Below are 19,735 nucleotides of genomic sequence, written 5' to 3'. Positions count from 1 at the left end.
CCAGATACCAAAGTCCTGGTACTGGTCCTTTTCACACTATCTCAGCATTCATATAATGTGCTTCAACAGTTTTCCATGCTTCACTGGAACAGATAACTCCTAGGTGGAACCTGGAGACCCAAGGCAGCTGCAATAAATAAGTATCTTGCATATATGTCAAATGCAGTCCTCAAACACACCTTAAATTTTAGTAAAGGAGTCAGAAAGTACCAACGAAAATGATATGCTTTTTTTCCTACAACAATGTTTAATCTCCATGCTGAGAAGTCCCATTTGACTTTTTTCCCCATGCCTTTTAAAATTAGGTGACAAAGTAGAAATCCAGTCATGAAAATAAAAAGGCAGAGGTGCATGAGCCCTGGCTCAATGAGACATATCAAATACATAGCATCCTGGTGTCATAGGGCAGACAGAACTGTCCTAGACAGTGTGGGGAAACGAAGGGCACTGGAGAGGTAAAAATTCTACTTCGTGGTCACTCACACTTGAACAGTGCATTAGTCATTGAACAAGGGTGAGGTGGAGGGGATAAAGGAGAGCTGCAGAGTTGTAATTCTCTATGAGGGTTGGGAACATATACTCGTGGATGGGAAATTTTAAGTAGCTATGTTTATTATTACTTTTTTCCAGCAATCTTGCAAGAGGCAGAAGTGTGACATTGAGTTGAGTGAGACGAGCGTGTAGGTGGGTTGGCGAGGAGCCCTTCTCTTGACGCCGGCCTCTGACTTGTCAAGGAATGGCTGGTTCCACTGCTGGGCCACATTTACTCTTTTGCTTCAAGGAAAAGGGTTTCTTGAGGGAACAACTTTACCTCCAATAATGATTTATTTGGGTCGAGCTGGGTTACCTAAAAAGAAAGAAAACATACTTAAAAGATTGGAATAAGCGATCTCTTCTCCACATGGCTTTCAGGTCCTACCTGTGCATACTGATTCTCAGCCTGCTATGCAGTGGCCTAAGCATTTCCAAATTTATTATATTTGATGCTCACAATAAACCTGTGACATAGGTGGTGCTATTTCCATCTTAGAACGGAGGAAACCAGAGCTCAGAGAGGTCACGTCTCATAGCTTAGTGGAAGAGCTAGCATGTGACCACAGGCAGGCGCAGCTTTAGGAGACTGGACCTCTTCCTGGCAGGTGGGAGGTCTGTGCCTCCTGCACAGCACAGCTTGGCCCACAGAACAGGTGCACTTTAGGAAAGGGTACTGGCTAAACAAACTGATTAGAATTCCTCGGGATCTCTGTTTGGTTAACACCTGACAGCATGGAGGGACTTTTCTGCTTGGTCAGAAAAGAGCTAAGTCTTTGGGTCTGATCTTCTGGCTAAGCTTTCCCGTAGTAAACTGGACAATGCCTATTCTACCATGCCCAAAGATGGATACCTTCCATTGAGGAGAGTCTCCCTGGGAAGGCGTATCCCAGTCTCCTTGTTGGTTGCATGCGAGGATATTTAGTTTGAAAAAATGAGTCAATGCCATAATAAGAGTTTAAATTTTGGAAATTAAAAAATCATTATTTAATCATATGAACTCTCTGTAGAGAGTAAAGCTAGACAAAATCTTGGCTCAGTTGGGAAATGCTAGTCACGTAGGAATCCTAAAGTAGCTTTATAACCTCCTAGGCAGGGGCAGGGATGGAGGATTTATGAATCTGAGAGTGAGAGAGAGAAAGAAACAGAGTTTTCATATTTATCAGAAGGGAGTATGAATTTTAAAAAGTTGAGAAATACTAGTTTAGTGGAAGTGACAGTGGGCTTTGGAACCAGAAAGATTCCGGTTTAAATCACAGCTGTGTTGGCTATTAGCTTTGTGGCTTTGGAGTTAATATCAACCATGCAGGACTGATGTGAGGATTAAATGAGAAAAAATACATAATTAGCACAGTGTTCAGCACAGAGCACATGTTTAATGATGGCTACCATGTATGTGAATAACTAAGGAGGACATACATACAGATAAATGGACAGGTCTGAGTGTATGTGATGGGAGGCTGGGAAGTCCGCTAAATGAGATATAGAGGTCCTGGGCCTGTGGTCCTCAGAGAATACAGCATCTGAGGCTGGAGATCTTGTCCTCTGCTCAACCCAAACCACACCAATGAGACAGCTCCGCTGTCTTCTCCTAGTCAAGGGGGATGAGGGCCCTGGGAGGCCTAGTGTCACAACCAGGCTGGAGAGTTGAAGGAGGAACACTATCTTCGTCTGTATCCAGATGGAAACCTGGTATGCCCAGGAGGGTCATTAACGAGACACATCAACCTCAAGAATCCTCTCTGCTTATAAGGAACCCAGAGCAAAGTGGCTCTACTGTTATCTCTTGGGTTCTGGGCAGATGGGCAGGCAAGGCAGTGGGGAAGGCCCAGCCTGCTGTCTGTCTTCCAATGCACTGGGGGGACAAGCTGCTGGCAAATGTTTACCCACTTCCCCAATTAACATACAATATTACGCTGTCTCTTGTCAACTGAGCCTCTGCTTCAGACTCGGTGGTATTTTTTGCCCAGCTGCTTCCGCTATTGTTCTTAATTAACATGCCAGAGCTTTTCCGGCATCTTGTACTTTGTTATTTGTGGTTTGTAAATATGATGTTTGTTGAGAGAAACCACGATCACTGTAGTGCCAGAGCCTATGCATACCAGCAGAAATGCTATAGAGAAAAACAGGCTGGGAGGCTGGAGCCTCAGGCCCAAACCAGACCCTGCCTAAGCTGTCAACACACCAGGTTGGAGGTTCAGAAAACTGTGTCCCAGGCAAGTTAAGTGATTTTTCTCTGTCACTTTGGATGAGTTAGCTGGGACTTTAAAAGGAGGAAACTGAAGTTTCTTGAATACCTATTACATGCCAGGGACTTCATGTTATTTCATTGAATTCCTCTAACAACCATGCAAGGTAGGTAGAGATGGCAAAATTGAGGCTCAAAGTGGCTGCCATTTGTTTTAAGGCCATGTGGTTAGTAAGGGGATATCTTTACAGTATAATGTTTAAAAAGACTAAAGCAAACTTAAATTCAAATCCCTGTTTTCACTTTAGTACCTATAGACCTTGAAGTTCTACAACCAGAGAGCATAGGTTTTTTCATCTCTATGGTAAGAATAAATCAGTTTAACCTTCATAGGTTGGTGTGACAGTTAAACGGAGTGTTGATAAAGCTTCTGGTACAGTGCCCAAGCCAGAACATGCTCAGTCAGTGGTAGCCATTACTGACTGTAATGTTGCCTTGCAGAGGGGTCCTGGGCTCACTTCAAAGCTGGAGCTCTTTTCCCGAAGCCTCCTGGAGAACAGGCCTGCACCAGGCTGCCTTTCTTATTTCTGCCCTGCTAGGGTAATGCCTCAATAACTAGAGACGCCCTTGTGTTTCCATGAGGCTGTGCTCAACTACTTCACAGCAAACATGGCTATTTGGGGACTGTTCCTTCTGGTACCCCAGATCAGAAGCAATTGGTTTCTTCTTTGGAGGTCGTTTTAGACAGGTCAAAATGAACAAGAACAATCTCTGCTTCCATTCTTTTTTGCCTGGCATGGACAAAAAGGCTATAGGGGAACCTAGGGGGATGAAGTTCTCCCCTGCAAGAAAGGTGGCCATGCTGTGGAACCATCCCGCAGTGCTCTGGGTCCCATTCAAGGGGGAACTGAGAAGTGGTGGTGGTGGCTGCCACTACAGGGAAAGGGGTATCTGAAGGACTGCCAAGTAGATCAGACATGTTACGTGCAGTACCAGCTGGCAGGGCTGGGACTAGTGAGGTAAAATTACAGGGACACAGAATTCAGCTGGCCAGAAAGAACTCTTAAAGCTGCTGGTATGCCGCTGTGCTACTTTCTTCTTCCTCCTTCTGTTCTGTTTCCTTCTTGTTCTTCCTAACCATTATCATAGCAGCAACTATCATTTATTGAGTACCTACCATGTAGCTGGAAGCATGCTAAGTACTTTATATATAGTAGTCTAGTCCTCAAAAAAGCCAAATGAAGTAGGTATGATTACTGCCATTTTACAGTTGAAAATACCATGGGTTATCATATCAAGGTGAAGACAGAATAAGATTTCACACTCAAGTCTGACTCCAGAGCTCATGCTAAATAGAATTGCTCTGGCTAACATGTCAGTGGGCTGCCTTATGGCAATGGAGAAGGAGGGATGGGTGGGGACAGTGAGCGCATTCTCTCTTGTCCCAGAAGCATTCAAGTAAGGGCATATTTGAGAAGATCATGATGATAACAGTAATGGCTAACACATATTTGGCATTTTTTTTTGTACCGGGCATATGCCAAGCACCTTATATTTATAAAATAATTTAATCTGCATAATAACCTTCTGAGGTAGATATAATTATTATTCCCATTTTACAGATGAGAAAACGGATCCATGGAACACATTAAGTAACTCACCCAAGGTCTCAAAGCTATTCAGGACAGAGCGAGGATGTGAATCTAGTTTTGGAATCTATATGTTGAACGGCTAGAATATTCAGCCAGGGGCGTGGCTAAGAGTAGATCCACTCAGAGAAAAAAGTTGGAAGAGATGACCCTGAGGTTGTTTCTAACCAAGATTCTAAGATATAAGATCTTCATTTTAAGAATGGCAAAAGATCAAGGGTCAGGAAAAAAAAATCCTGAAATGTTTATAAAATACGAATACAAAAACCCAATCTCAGCTTGTGTTCTGCCATTTACCTGGGACTTTACTGAATTATTGACTCTCTAAATCAACAGAGAAACCCACCCTTTGGGACTCCTTGGGAGAGGAGGAGCATTCTCAGATAAGAGACTCTGTCTATGTTAGAAAAGGAAGGTCAATCACCTTGACATTTTATTCATTATACTTAGGGAAACTGAATGATGTATTTTCTTATTAAATTAATACCTTAGCAGTCTGGTTTTGTGAAACTTGTTTATGTTATCAAAAAAGGGGAAAATAGAGCTATTCTTTCCGAGATCAGTTTTCTCAGCAGTTTGAACTTTCATATACATCTTATTTCTATTTCTTCCTTGGGCTTTAATTACTTTAAAAAAAAAAAAATCTAACATTGCTGCTGAGAAAAATGTGAATCAGTGTGACAGAATCTCATCATAGGCCATACCAAAAAGAGTCCTAGAATGTTAGGGTGAGAAGCTTCCTTAAATGCCAAAAGTCCAATGCCTTCATTTCACAGGCTGCTCTCCTGAGGTTCACAGGAGATCATACAGTTAAGAGGCAGATGTAGTACTCTACCCCAGAGTTTTTGGCTTCCGCTTTGGGGTTCTTTCTAGCCACACCATTCTGCCTCTCACTTGAAGAAAAAAGCCTGAGCATAAATATACTACTGCTACTAGGCTGGCGGCTACCTGAGAGCAGGAGCTGAGTGATACTAAAAACAAGAGTAGCAACAATACATGCAAAGTACTTAAAGTTTACAACATACTTACATACAGTCTAATAGCATAGATATTATTATCAGTCCCTGTTATTTTACTTAATTTTGCTGAAGTAATGCTTTTATTTTAAAATTGAATAAAGGTTAAGTACAGGAGGTTAAGTATAAGGTTAAGTATAAGGATCTAATATTTTCACCTTTAGAAAAAAATGCTAGGTTCAACAAATGGTGCTGGAACAATTAAACACAGAATGCAAAAAAAAAAAAAAATGGATTACAGACTTAAAGGTAAAGCACAAAACTATAAAATTCCTAGAAGATAACATAGGACAAAACCTATATGACCTTGGGAATGGCTTTGATTTTTTAGATATAACACCAAAAGCACAATCCACAAAAGAAATAATTGATAAAGCTGGACTTCATTAAAATTAAAAACTTCTGCAAAACACACTGTCAAAAGAAAGAGAAGACAAGCCATAGACAGGGGAAAAATATTTGCAAAAGACATATCTCATAGAGAATGATTATCCAAAATATACAAAGAATTCTAAAACACAACAATAAAAAAATGAACAATCCAATTAAAAAATGGGCCAAAGACCTTAAAGATACCTCATTAAAAAAGAGCTACAAGTGGCAAATAAATATATGAAAAGATGCTCCACCACATCATATGCTATCAGGGAAATGCAAATTAAATAACAATGAGATACCACTATATGCCTATTAGAATGGCCAACATCTAGAACACTGAAAACACCAAATGCTGGTTGAGGACGTAGAGAAACAGGAACTCATTAATTGCTGGTGGGAAGGCAAAATGGCACAGTACTTTGGAAGATAGGTGGTTTCTTACAAAACTAACCCTATTCTTACCATATAATCCATTAATTATACTCCTTGGTATTAACCCAAAGGAGCTGAAAACTTACGTTCACACAAAAATCTGCACACGGGTATTTATAGCATCTTTTTTCATAATTGCCCCAAACTTGGAAGCATCCAAGATGCCTTTCAGTAGGTAAACAGATAAATAAATTGTGGTGCATCCACACAGTGGAATATTATCCAACACCAAAAAATGAGCTATTAAGCTATGAAAAGACATGGAGGAATCTTAATGCTAAATGAAAGAAGTCAATCTGAAAAGGCTACATATTGTATGATTCCAGCTATATGACATTCTGGGAAAGGCGAAACTATGGAGACAGTAAAAAGATCACTAGTTCCAGGGGTTGGAATGGGGAGAGGGATGAGTAGGCAGAGCACAGAGGATTTTTAGGGCAGTAAAAATACTTTGTGTGATACTATAATGATGATTATATGTCATTATACAATTGTCCAAACCAGTAGAATGTAAACTACAAACTCTGAGTGATAATGATGTGTCAATGTAGGTTCATCAGTTGTAACATATGTACCACTCCGGTGAGGGACGTTGTCAATAGGGAATGTTGATAATGGGGGAGGCTATACATGGTAGGGAGTATATGGGAACTCTCTGTACTTTCTGCTCAATTTTGCTGTGAGCCTAAAACTGCTCCAAAAATATGAAGTCTTTAAAAAACATGCTTGGCTGCATTTTTCTGAACATTCCCAAGGCATTTTAACAGCTTATGAGGGAAATGCCCAGCAGTAGTACTTGGAAATCATACTTTGGGAATTAGCCACACTCAATAGATTAGGAAAAGAGATCTAGAGATTGTGTTTACCTGTGATAACATAAACAGTAGAGGTAGAACCAGAACCCAAGCCTTCTGATTAGTTCCCTAACACTTTCCATTATAACTCCCCACCTCCTTCAGTGGCATAATTGTGTTCTTTCTCACTCCATGAATTATATCCTTAAGGTTCAGCGTGTGGAATTGGGAAGCAACAGACCACCAGTGGTTTCTCCAATGTATTTTTGCTTTTAGAGTAAAATTTGCATTTCAGAAAATTCCAGCATCTCTAAGGGGAGAAAAAGCTCTGTTCTCATATTTTCTTTATAATTTGGCTGCTCCCCTCTGGGCTATGAGCAGCACCACTTTCTAGACTGTGCTGTGTGCTGGCAGCACAAAGCCTGACCCCCAGGAGCAGCCCTTGGCTACACTGGTGGAAAATTTACAATCCTTTGGTAGCTCACGCAGACAGCAAACACTAGAATCTTATCCATACACCTTCTTCCTCCTTTTCCCTCCCACAGATGTGAAGGACAAGTAGATCCCATAATCTACAACAGACAGACAGACCATGCAGACTCTGTAAGCACTCCCTCACCTTTCAGCTCTCAGCAAGCTCTCCCTCCCCCATACTCCTTTGTACTGATGGCTAAGGCTGTATATTATCTAAGGCTGTCAGGATGTAAAGGGCCAGAATGTATAGGTTCTAGTTTTGGCTCCAGTGGTGCAACTTTGGATGAATCACTTTTCTTCTCTATGCTTTAATTTTTGGATTTTTTAAAATGTGGGGGTTAATGATTCAATCAGGTCAACTGGACTGCTGTTGGGCTTTGGAAATAGAAACTCTTGGGTTCAAATTCAAGCTCTTGGCCATGTCAGTAGGATGCTTAGAACTCCAGCCTCCTTCTCTGCTGGATGAAAGGGTTGTTGTAGGGATTAAAACAGCCCACACAGAGCCCACACACGGCAACTATTATGATTCAGTGTCTTATTTATGTGTCAGTAGATATCATTTGTATGGTGTGAGATCCCCAATGACCTAGAGAGAGAGACTTGGGTTGGATTCCATTGCTAAAACCTCCTAACTCTCTGATGGCCGTGGATAAGTTACTTAATTTCTGGTTCACTGTCTATTTATAATAGAGACATTTTTGCTAACCAGAGTTGTTGTGAAGATTTAATAAGATGAAGCTTATAACCATGAAGTATTTTATACTCATGCTTCCACATGGAGGGACTCTGGGATGCTCTCCCCATCTCTTACACACAGTGAGATGAAGACCTATCTGTTTGGTGAACGTGGGTGAAGCATCCAAGCTCAGCCCCTTCCTTTCCCTTTTCTGGAGTCAAACCTGCTTCTCCAGTTTTAGACCAAGGACTTCGTGGCCAAGTCTGTCTAATTTAGGGGCAAAGAATATATCAGTAAGCCCCCTGGCTGCAGATTCCAAACCACAATCTCTGATAAACTTTCTCAGTAACAAATGTGATATTTGTACTCCCCCTGAGTCCTTTGTCTGTCTTTCAGTTGGTCTTATGTCTTTCAATTAGTCTTGAACAAGTTAAGTGAAGGGGTATTATTTAAATGACACTTAAAACCCTAAATACCCTCACAGCACTAAACAAGTGCTTAACAATGATGATTTCATATAACTTGATGTAAGAGCCACAACTCTTTTTTCTCAAAGTCTATTCAGCCTTGATTAGAAGATGAGAATCACCTAGTCAGGGCATTATTCAATTCTAAATACATTTCCCACCCATAAAGTCACAACAAAGCTTGTTCTTAAAGACATGCTTCTTTAAACAAGTTGTTATCTGAACACAAAATGAATGTGCTCACAAACTTCCTTCTGAAGAATATGTACATAACAATGTATTGTTCTACAGCCCTCACACCGCCTTCACATATTTTATCTAAACCTCAGAGCTATTCTAAGAGATTGCACTAATTTAATCTCATTTTAACAGATGACAACACCAAAGCTCAAACAAGGACATTACTTATGGTCATACAACTAGAAATTGGTGGAGCTCACATTTGAACCCACATCTTCTCACTTCAAATCCTGAGCTCTTTCTATCCTAGGAGGCAGCACAAAGGCTGCTTATGTAAGTTCCCAAATTACACAAAAGCTGAATATATATATATATATATATATATATATGTATATATATATATATATATATATACATATATATATATATATATGTCTGCTTTTGCTTCTGTTCAAAATTAGCATTTGCTTTGAGCATGGGAGAACTAATTTTTTAAAAATGATTATTTATTTTGGGGAGAGAGGGAATGAGAGCAGGGGGTGAGGGACAGAGGGAAAGAGAGAGAAAATCTCAAGCAGACTCCCCATTGAGTCTGCTGAGTGGGGAGCCCACGGCCCTGAGATCATGACCGAGCTGAAATCAAGAGGATGCTTAACCAACTGCACCACCCAGGCTCCCACAACTAATATTTTTGGTATGCTAGGAGTAATCCATTCTGTTAATCACTGAATTAAAAAATCCATACTAAAAACCACAAGTTTAAAAAATAATCATTAATGTCACCACTACCAAAAAGTTACCATTTATTTGGCATTTTATAAGTGCCACATGCTCTACTAGTTGTTCTACATGTTATCTAATTAAATTGTCATAACAATCTTATGAGATAAGTATTCCTATTATTCCCATTTTATAGATAAATTCTCTAAGGCCAAAAGTGGTTAAGGGATTTGCCCAGGATCACACAGAAAAGATAAGGCTAACATAGTGATCCGAAGGGGCACGTGTACCCGAATGTTTATAGCAGCAATGTCTACAATAGCCAGACTATGGAAAGAACCTAGATGTCCATCAACAGATGAATGGATACAGAAGATGTGGTATATATACACAATGGAATACTATGCAGCCATCAAAAGAAATGAAATCTTGCCATTTGCGACGACGTGGATGGAACTAGAGCGTATCATGCTTAGTGAAATAAGTCAATCGGAGAAAGACAACTATCATATGATCTCCCTGATATGAGGACATGGAGAAGCAACATGGGGGGGTAGGGGGATAGGAGAAGAATACATGAAACAAGATGGGATTGGGAGGGAGACAAACCATAAATGACTCTTAATCTCACAAAACAAACTGGGGGTTGCTGGGGGGAGGTGGGATTGGGAGAGGGGGAGGGGGCTATGGACATTGGGGAGGGGAGGCGAACCATAAGAGACTATGGACTCTGAAAAACAACCTGAGGGTTTTGAAGGGTCAGGGGTGGGAGGTTGGGGGAACAGGTGGTGGGTGATGGGGAGGGCACGTTTTGCATGGAGCACTGGGTGTTGTGCAAAAAGAATGAATACTGTTACGCTGAAAAAAAAAAAAAATGATGCTAAGTTTTCCAAATAGGGAAAAAAAAAAAAAAAAAAAAAAAAAAAGAAAAGATAAGGCTAGAATTTACACCCAGGTTTATGAACTTCCAAGACTATATCTGATGCATCCCTCTTCATTGCCTCTTAACCTCTGATCCTACTTCTAAACAGAGAACAGCTAATGCTCCCTTGAGAATAAAAAAATTCATCATAAACATGTACCATAAACATGTTGCTATTGTGGTATGGACTTTGTTGTTCCCCAGAGGAACACAGGCTATATTTTGTTACTGTCAACTTGGTCCTAATAGCTAATTGTCCATAGTCTTTAAATACCTCCTGATGAGGTGGGAATCCCTGAAGAGGCCAATTATACCCACAAAGTATCAGAGGGAGAACTTAAGAACTGATCTGCTAGTCATATGCTGGTCAGGGTGTGAAAAGGCGTTGGTAACTATAAAGTCCTTTGCAAACATAAGGGATTCTTCCTCCTCAAGCACAAAAATGCTGGTTTTAGCTCCTAGCAACTTCTCCTTTACATTTGCTATAGGTGGTAATGCAACCCCAAAAGGAACTGTCAATCTGGAAGGGTCCCACCATGTGACTACTCTATAGCTTATTTCCATCCCAGCTTCCTGTGTAGTTTCTGGACCGGTATGTCTCCTTGGATCACAGGAAAGAAGGAAGCAGCACTGGGGCAAGAGTGTCTAGAAAACAATGACAGATGCTCCTCTTTTCATTACTGAACTGTGGTAGAGTAACTGGTATGCTAGAGAGTGAGGCTGGGTGGCCTTCTGCAGTTGCAAAGAATAGGGTCCTACTTTTTTTTTTGAAGATGAGAAGAAGGGAGAAGGAAAGAAAAGATAAAGGAAGAATAAAGGGAGAGATGACTAAAGCGATAAAGGGATAAAAATTATATCTTATAGGTTGCCCTATCTGTTCTTTGTTTTCTCACATTATAATAATGGTGACAGTTCACCATTCTCTGGGAGCTTACGAGGTGCTAATTCTTCTAAGTGGTTCACAAGCACTACACAACACCGTGAGGGAGGTGCTATTACCTCCACTTTAAAAATGAGAAATAGGGGCGCCTGGGTGGCTCAGTGGGTTAAGCCTCTGCCTTTGGCTCAGGTCATGATCTCAGGGTCCTGGGATAGTGTCCCGCATTGGGCTCTCTGCTCGGCAGGGAGCCTGCTTCCTCCTCTCTCTCTCTGCCTGCCTCTCTGCCTGCTTGTGATCTCTCTGTCAAATAAATAAATAAAATCTTAAAAAAAAAAAAAAAAGAAATAGAAGCTCAGAGAGATTATATAACCTGCCTAAGACTGCACAGGCAGGAAGTGACAGAGCAAGGATCTGAAACTAGGTCTGGCTCCAAAGTCTGTGTTCATAATCACCACACCAGATAGTATTGTAGTCATACACTGGACTATTCTAAGTTTCTTGCTTAGAAGGACCACCCTCTTCATGTAACTGAAGCACATTATCTCCCCCAAACAGTGTATTACTATGTCAGGCTTTTGGACAAATTTCTAGCTCCTCGATTATCACAAACCCTGTGATTGTTAGAACTGAGGGAATTTTTATTATTTAATTTATTTTTTAAATTTTTATTTATTTGGGAGAGAGAGAGCAAGCACATGGAGGGAAAGGGGGAGGGAGAAGCAGACTCCCCCCACTAAGTGGGGAGCCCAATGTAGGGCTCAATCTCAGGACCCTGAGATCATGACCAGAGCCGAAGGCAGATGCTTAACCGAATGAGCCACCCAAGCATCCCTGGGGGGGATTTTCAAAGGTTATCTCTGTAATAGATGGGACAGAAAAATTCAGTGAGGGAAAAGAACTTACCATAGATTACTTAGCACTCATGGCAGATATGGGACCGATTCTAGATTCTTTATTCCCAGCCTATGCCTTTAGACAGTCTTTTTAATGAGGACACCAACTCTAAGTATTACTACTGTCAAAATGGCCTCAAACATGGCATACTGTCAGGCAGACCCTGAATACCAAATGAAAGATGTGACCCTTTCCTTGCATTGATATTCTTCGTAGTGGCTTTGGTCACTACACTATTAAATAACAGTGTTAGAAGGGAAAAGCCTAGAGAGAACAGAGAGGCTTCTATCAAGATGGGTAGCATGGGGGTGGGAAGGAAAGCCTCTTTAGCTAGAAACAGAAGATCCAAGGGTGCAGAGTAAATGTAAAAGGCAGAAAAAGAGTAAAAGAAAAGCATAAAAAAAATGAAAACAGGCATGTGTCTTCATTCTGGGAAGACAGTTCCCAAGATTTGTCCCTCTTGGGCTCTGGAAGACATGATTTCAAGTAAATAAAAGAAGTCCTACTTTATAGAATGGTTCACAAGCTCACTGTCCCTGAAAGCTTAATAAATGGGGGGTACAGGCAAATTCATGAATGAGGATTCTATGCTGTGGCAAGAGAAATCTATGCAGATTAGCCCCAGTGGTGTGCCAGGATGCCAGCCTCCTCATCCCTTAGGGCAACTCGGATCCTCAGGGCTGGGTTGCCTCTAACCCTGAGCAGCTTAGTGTGGTTACTCCAATGAAGCACACAAACATTTTCAATGTGTGCAGTGATTTGTAAAAGGCTGGAATTATTGGTCTGGGGGACATGCCTCACTTTCAAGGGCTGATATCATGGAAGGCAGCCAGGTCCTTGTACAAACAGCTCCTAGGATGCCTCTAATAAAAGATTGGTCTATAATGCTAACATTGTGTTTGGAGAGAAACCCGTTAACTGGTCAGGTTCAGAACTGTTACCTCAGCGTAAAAACCTTCTGAAAAACCCTAATTATTGTTTGCCTGAAAGTTTTACCACTAGGCCTTTAAGTGCTAATTAGGGAGGCAGTAAGAAAAAGCACCAGTGGGTTTTGAATTCTAGTTCTGCCTGTATGCTCTTGAGCAAGTCATTTAACCTCCAGAAGACCCAAATTTCTCATCTGCAAGCTGGTGACATCACCCAACAACAAACAGGTTCTAATGAACCATCTCCCTCTTTCCTTCTGGGTCTCTCTTTCACACTGTCACTTGAGAGAGTTGAACAAAATGTCCGATTCTGCCTCTCTCCTACTTAAAATTCTACACAATTCCTTACTACAACAGGATAGTTCCCTATTGCTTTGGCCTCATTTTCCCAATTTATAAATGGATGGTGTTTCTGGCAAGGCTTATAGCACATCCATAATGGAAGACATGGCTGGAAAGATAGTCTAGAGATAGATCATGAAGGGCTTGAATGTCTTATTAGGTTTAGTTTAAGCTTTCATAAAAAACTTTTCTTCCTGGCTTCAGAGGGATCTGGAGTGGCATGCTTGGCGTGCTCTTCAGGCAGAGTGGCTAGGGGGAAAGTGAGCATTTTGAATGCATTTTAGTACTCAAGCAGAGCCACATGAGTGGGTGTGTGCGTAACGCTGCACGCAAACGCCGCTCAAGAGCTGGAGCTTTGAACAGGAGTTAAAAGAGTTGAGTCCCTAACGACATACAAAAGACTTGCTGGTGTGATTTATTCTGATGTATTTACTTATCCAATTACCAAAACAGCAGGAGATCATTAAATTTTCTAGTTACCAGATGCAGCACGTTCAATATCTTAAATGTTACCAAGGCTCTCTCTGAGCTATTTTGATATTACATTTCATCTGCCCAAAAGCTTATGAAACTGGAAGGCAAGAATCATGAACAGAACAGGTGTTTTCTTTGAAGGCTGGTCCAGCAGGCACCTGTACAATACCAAACTTACACCAGAAACTCCCAGACTCTCTCCTGGACTTAAAAAAAAGTACCATGATGAGTATTTGGGAGAGAAGATGCTAAGGAAGTACTAGAAGGTGGCTTGGGATATGCATTTTACCTAGCCAGAATTTCTTCATGCTCATTTCCTGTCATTTCAGTTCTCATGTCCACAGAAGGTCAGGACTCAGAGTAGAGGAGGAGAGAAGGGAACAAGCACCCTTTGAGAGACTGCAAACGCCTAACTCTAGCACAAAGCTTCTACTATGACCTTGGGCAAGTCACTTTTCCTCCTCTGAGTTTCCTTCTGTTAAATAAGGATGTTGCATCTGATGCACCACTTAGATACCTGCTAGGGGCGTCTATACAGCTTGTCTTCCACTGCACTGTACATGAATGCCTCCTGCGTGACACCGAGAAACTTAAACACAGGAACTGTGCGTTTCCTCTATTTCCAGCTTCCAGCAAAGAACCTGGTGCATTATATGCTCTCAATAAATACTTGCTGATTAAATGATTAAACAGAGATGTACAACAAAGAACATTGAAAAATACAGAGCAAGCCTCTATTAACATTTGTAAAGTTAGGCAGTAAAAATAGATGTTTATTCTATTTTCTTTTGGAAAAAAAAAAACATCAAATAAGTGACATTTGGGCCTAAATGTTTTGAAAGGGTGGTGGTGGCTTGGCCCTAACACTCTTTCTCTAAATACTATCCCCTCACAGACCTTATGCTCTGGCCAATTACAGCAATTTGTTATTCCCCAAATATGTCTGGTGCTTCTCCTCTCAGAACTTTTGCTTATGTTGTTTCCTCTACTGGACTGTTCCTCCTCCCTAGTTCCATCTGTTGAAACTTACATGTCCTTCAAGGCTCATCTCAAACGCTACTTCATCTACAAATCCAGGCCTAAGTGATGGAGCCTAAATTAATCCCATTCTTTTGTTCCTTGTAACAGAGTTAATCCTAAGTGGCATCTTCTCCTATTCACTGGGCTGTGGGTTACTGGAACACAGGGGCCATATATGTTTATTGTGGTCTCTCCCTCGTGCCTATTCTATACACGCTTTGCCTGTGGTCAGTCCACATTTGCTGCACTAATACCTCTGTTTCACCTCAGGCTCCTCAGACAAGGTGGTTGCCAACGTCTATTGGCAGACTTAACGATCAGCGTTTGAAATGTAGCTACTGACAAGTTGACCTTGTCCTTTGCTAAACCAGCACTACTGTACTGTACTTGTACTTGACCAGGCAGGCTACCCCTTTCTGGAGGAGCTAGCTCAAAGGATCAGCTACAGTCCACACTGAGTTATTTGTCTATTGTGCCTCTCAGGTTTGTCTATGAGTCTGTATTTCCAGGTAGATTTAAATCAGAGGGCATAATATTAGGTCTCACTGGCTATCTATCCTCAGGGCCTAGTGTATTGCTGGAAACAGTGTGAATTCAACAAGTGTTTGTTGAAGGACTGACCTACTGAATGACTGAATATGGGTTCCCCACTCCTCCCTGGAGTCAAAGAAAGGGGGACAAGAAGAGCTGTATTCCCAGGTCCCTTCTCCCTAGCCTTATTCCAACAGCAGGCATAGCTTGTTAGTGATACCATTAATAGGTCACCCTAGTAGGTCCCCCGGCTCTGGACTCTGGTCCTTGTCTCAGTCAGTCCTGCTGCACAGACATAGAGACTGACAGTAAGTTTGCATCAGTTGCCCTTTCAGAAGGGACAGATTTTCCCCTGTCTATTTAAACTGCTGTTGGAATTGGCTAATTAGAAAGATTTAAAAAATGTTAATACTCTAAACAGAGAAAACTGGTTCTGAATTATTAAGCAACATTTCAATGCATCTGAATAACCTTAAATGACTTAGCTGCCACCTGATCCTAAGCTCTGGCTCAGATAAATAAATGTGAAATATTGTCAAAGCCCCAGCTTACAGGAGCCTCAGCTACAGTAAATAAAAGCTTAAGTCCCCATAAACTGCCTGGGACAGAGACATTCTCATATAAAAGGAGAGAAGATGATCTTAAATAAAGCCAGTATGACCAGAAACCTGGTGGTTTTGCTCTAGTTTTCAGAACACTGCTGTCAACAAGGCAGGTATTATCTATATGCAGGTCATTTTATCATAGAGTCACATAGTATCAGGGCTGAAAGAAGATTAAGAAACACTTATTTTAATCTCTTCGTATTTCAGATAAAGAAACTAAGACCCAGTGAAGTATGTGCATTGCTTGAAATCACACAACAAATGGTTGAAAGAACTGAAATTCTGCTCCAGATGCCTGGCTCCCAGGTTAGTTCCCTTCCTAGTCTATCACACTCTTCTGAGACTGTCCTGCTGGAGATGTCAAAAAGAGAGACTGGCAACTGGCTGTTAAAAAAAAACACCTGAAAAATTTAACCAAGTGGGTGACTACTAGAGTTTAAATTCCAGAAATTCCATGGTTTCCCCCAAGACTTTGGAGTTCTCGTCCATGATTATGCAGGGGGAGGGGGCTGGGAGAAATATGGAGGTAGGGGGAGAGACATGGAAGGAAACCAGGAATAAGTGAGGGTGAATGTACTATACTGTGGTCCTTCTCTTGCCTCTGCTCAAGCCATAAGGATAGCATGAGTTTCTACCTGGTGAGATGGAAAATAGTAAAGCAAAAAACAAATAAAAACAGTAGATGCATGAATGGGTAGGAATACTTTCTTTTCTTTTATTTACTAAACAAATATTTCCTGAGTGTTTACTACAATGTTGGAATCTGCACTAGGCATTGGGACAAACAGTGAGCAAGGCACCACCTCTGTCTTCAAGGAATGGAGAAGCTAGGACAGGATATAGACAAGAAATTGGCCCACTATAATTCAGACCAGTAAAGGGCTATGATAGGAAACAGGTTCACCAGGGGAGCACGAAGAAGGTAAGCACCTCAGTCCTAGGTTGTTAATTAGCTCCTTAGTTCTCCTTCCTCCTTGACTCATTCTAATATGCACAACTATTTCCTACAATCAAATTAACCATTTTTCTGACGTATACTTTTATACATAATAATTCAATATTAGTTGCCCACTATGTGCCAAGCACAATACTAGGCAATACTCAAATAAGTTAGACACAATCCCAAATAATTTGATGTCTATAATTCTTTTTTTTGTTTGTTTAAAAATTACACATCTTACCTTCATTTTGTGACTATGTAAAGTTGGACCAAGCATTTCTGCTTTTGGTATCTTTTAGTTTTCCTAGGCCTTGATCAAATTCCTTTTCTTCTCTGTATCTTGGTTGTTTCATCTATAAAATAGGGGTCTTTTCTAGTTCTCACAATCTAAAATACATGCAAGAGGAAAGCCTGTTCACACAGGGTGCTTACGTTAAAACCAACTAGAGGAGGGAAAGTGAAATAAATTTGGAAGTGCCAAAGGAATCTTCAGCTTTGGGATTCAGCCACAGACATTAAACCTGCAGCTTTGAGGTTCTGCTGCTAGGTAAAGAGCCGGGTGTGATCAGGGTGCAGTAGGCTGGGGCTGGGGCTGGGGCTGGAGCTGGAGCTGGCATTGCAGTGAGGCCCAGGGGGATTTGGCATGTTGATGCAAGTGCTAATGCACTCTGGAACTCCAGCACTGGCTTTGAAAATTACAAGGAGCGTCTAGAAAAGGTTAATCTTCACATATACACGTTTGCAGTTGTTTGTATTTACAATGGGGTTATTATACAGACTTTAAGTGAGTAAAGCATGTCTGCAGAAGCACCTGGAATATTGAGCACAGAACTAATGATTTTTTATTTATGGCCAGATGGAGTCAGATTGGATTGTATGTAAAGCTTTCAAAAGTTTATATGATTTCTGACATAGCAATTTTGAATGGTATAGTGCTTTATAGACCCCTTATAAAATGAAATTTTGGGGCAAAGTAAATAATTTTGTAAAGGTTTAAATACATCAACATACCTATATATAAAAATTAGTAACAGTCACGCCATTATATGTTTTCATGGTATGGGGAAAGGATCTGAATTTCGGGAATTAAATTCTGGTATTGATATTTATTGTACAAGCCTGAAAAATTTAAGCTCCCTAAGCTTCCATGTCCTTACCTGTAAAATGGGAATAATATCTATCTTTCAGAGAACTAATATACTTGATTGTGCACAAAAATAAATGGTTTTTATTCATTGTTATCACTCCCTACCACTCTAAGTCCTTTGTAGAATAGAAAGGGCAAAAAGCAGATTTTGTGAAGGCTCTGAATTCTATTCAGCTTCCATGAAATGGCTAGAATTCCCTCAAACATATTTTTAAAACTCCTTTGTATATTTCTTTAATTTGGTTAAAAAATAAATGATGAGTTTTCTTACAGAATACCACTGGTTCTCTGAATATCTCTGTGGGTTAACAAAAACCTTTCCTCTTCTTGCCATCAACTTCATCATAACAGCTTAGATATACTGAGCATTTACTACATGCTGGTGTTTTATAAGTATCTGTTCATTTCATTTTTACAACAGCCCTATGAAGTAGGTGCTATCTTCCTTACCTTACAGGTGAGGAAACTGAGCTCTATAGAGGTTAAGTAATTTGCCCAAGATCAAGGAGTTAGGAAATGGCAGAGTTAAGATTCAGTCTCGGATGCCAGAATCCCATCTCTTAACCACTACCTATTCTGTCTATCACTCATCTCCTTCAAATCCACTCTAGTCACTGCCAGGGACATTTTCTGGTGTTGAGCCAGTCCAGGGTTTAAATCTCTATCCTCTCTTAGAAAGCACCACCTAGACCTTCATTTGGTACCCTGGACTCAACAAATATGTCTCAAGTGAAATCTGCCTCCTTTTTTTTTTTTTTTTTTTAATAGAGAAAATCAACAGACCTTTCATTAGTTAAGGCACATTATAGCTAGCTAGTAATACAGCTCCATAAAATACTTCCGACAGCTTCCGAAACATAAGTTTCATCAAAAATAATCTTTAGATAATTCGGACAAATGAAATGTTTGAGGAGGATGCAGTTTTCAAATTGAAGCAGTAAACTGGTCTAAAAGAACACAGGGACTCATTGGGAAAGGTCTTGGACAAGCTAAGAGAAGTCAGGACCAACATGCCTTGTCAGGGAGAGACAATGAGACCCAGATCCAGAACTCTGGGCCCTAGACTGGTAGTCTCTTGTCCTTGGGTAATAAATTCACCTGTGCCCTGCCTCACATTTCTCAGCCTAAAAGTATCTGCTTCACCTGACAGGGTTGTAATGAAGACCTTTTTCAGGATAGTAAAGGTAAAAATGCTTTGTAAATCTAAAAATAGAAAAGACTGTAATTTTGTTCATGAGACTAATTCTGCCCGATTATGAAATCTGCCTCCTTATCTGTCTTCCCTGATTTCTGTATGTGGCAAATATCATTATTCTCGTCATTCAGGCTGGAAACTTTTAAGTTACCTCTGACAACTCCTTTTCCATCCCCACCCCCACTGGACATAGTCTGACAATCACCAAATCCCACTGATTCTTCCTTTCTCCTGATTTTGCTGCCTTTTCTTCATCCCTATTGATGCCATTTTAGTTCAGATTTCATAGCCTATTTATCTTGCCTACTGTAACAGTCCTATCTGGTTTCTTTTTTTCCCAGGCTCTCCCTACTC

At 40.7% G+C, this 19,735-nt stretch overlaps 1 protein-coding gene across 3 annotated transcripts in view; it reads right to left on the bottom strand.

Moving 5' to 3' along the window:
- Positions 1-227: 227 nt before the first annotated feature.
- The window catches only part of FAF1 (Fas associated factor 1), a 495,897-nt gene continuing 476,389 nt past the window's right edge, over positions 228-19,735 (bottom strand). For all 3 annotated transcript variants that reach the window (XM_046003527.1, XM_046003533.1, XM_046003539.1), the window contains exon 19: positions 228-847. In XM_046003527.1, coding sequence (XP_045859483.1) covers positions 764-847 — 84 coding nt within the window. In that variant the 3' untranslated portion in view covers positions 228-763. The remainder of the gene's footprint in view (positions 848-19,735) is intronic.

This window comes from Meles meles, chromosome 1, assembly GCF_922984935.1.
Source record: "Meles meles chromosome 1, mMelMel3.1 paternal haplotype, whole genome shotgun sequence".
NCBI lineage: Eukaryota > Metazoa > Chordata > Mammalia > Carnivora > Mustelidae > Meles > Meles meles.
This window is presented reverse-complemented; position numbering and strand designations above follow the sequence as displayed.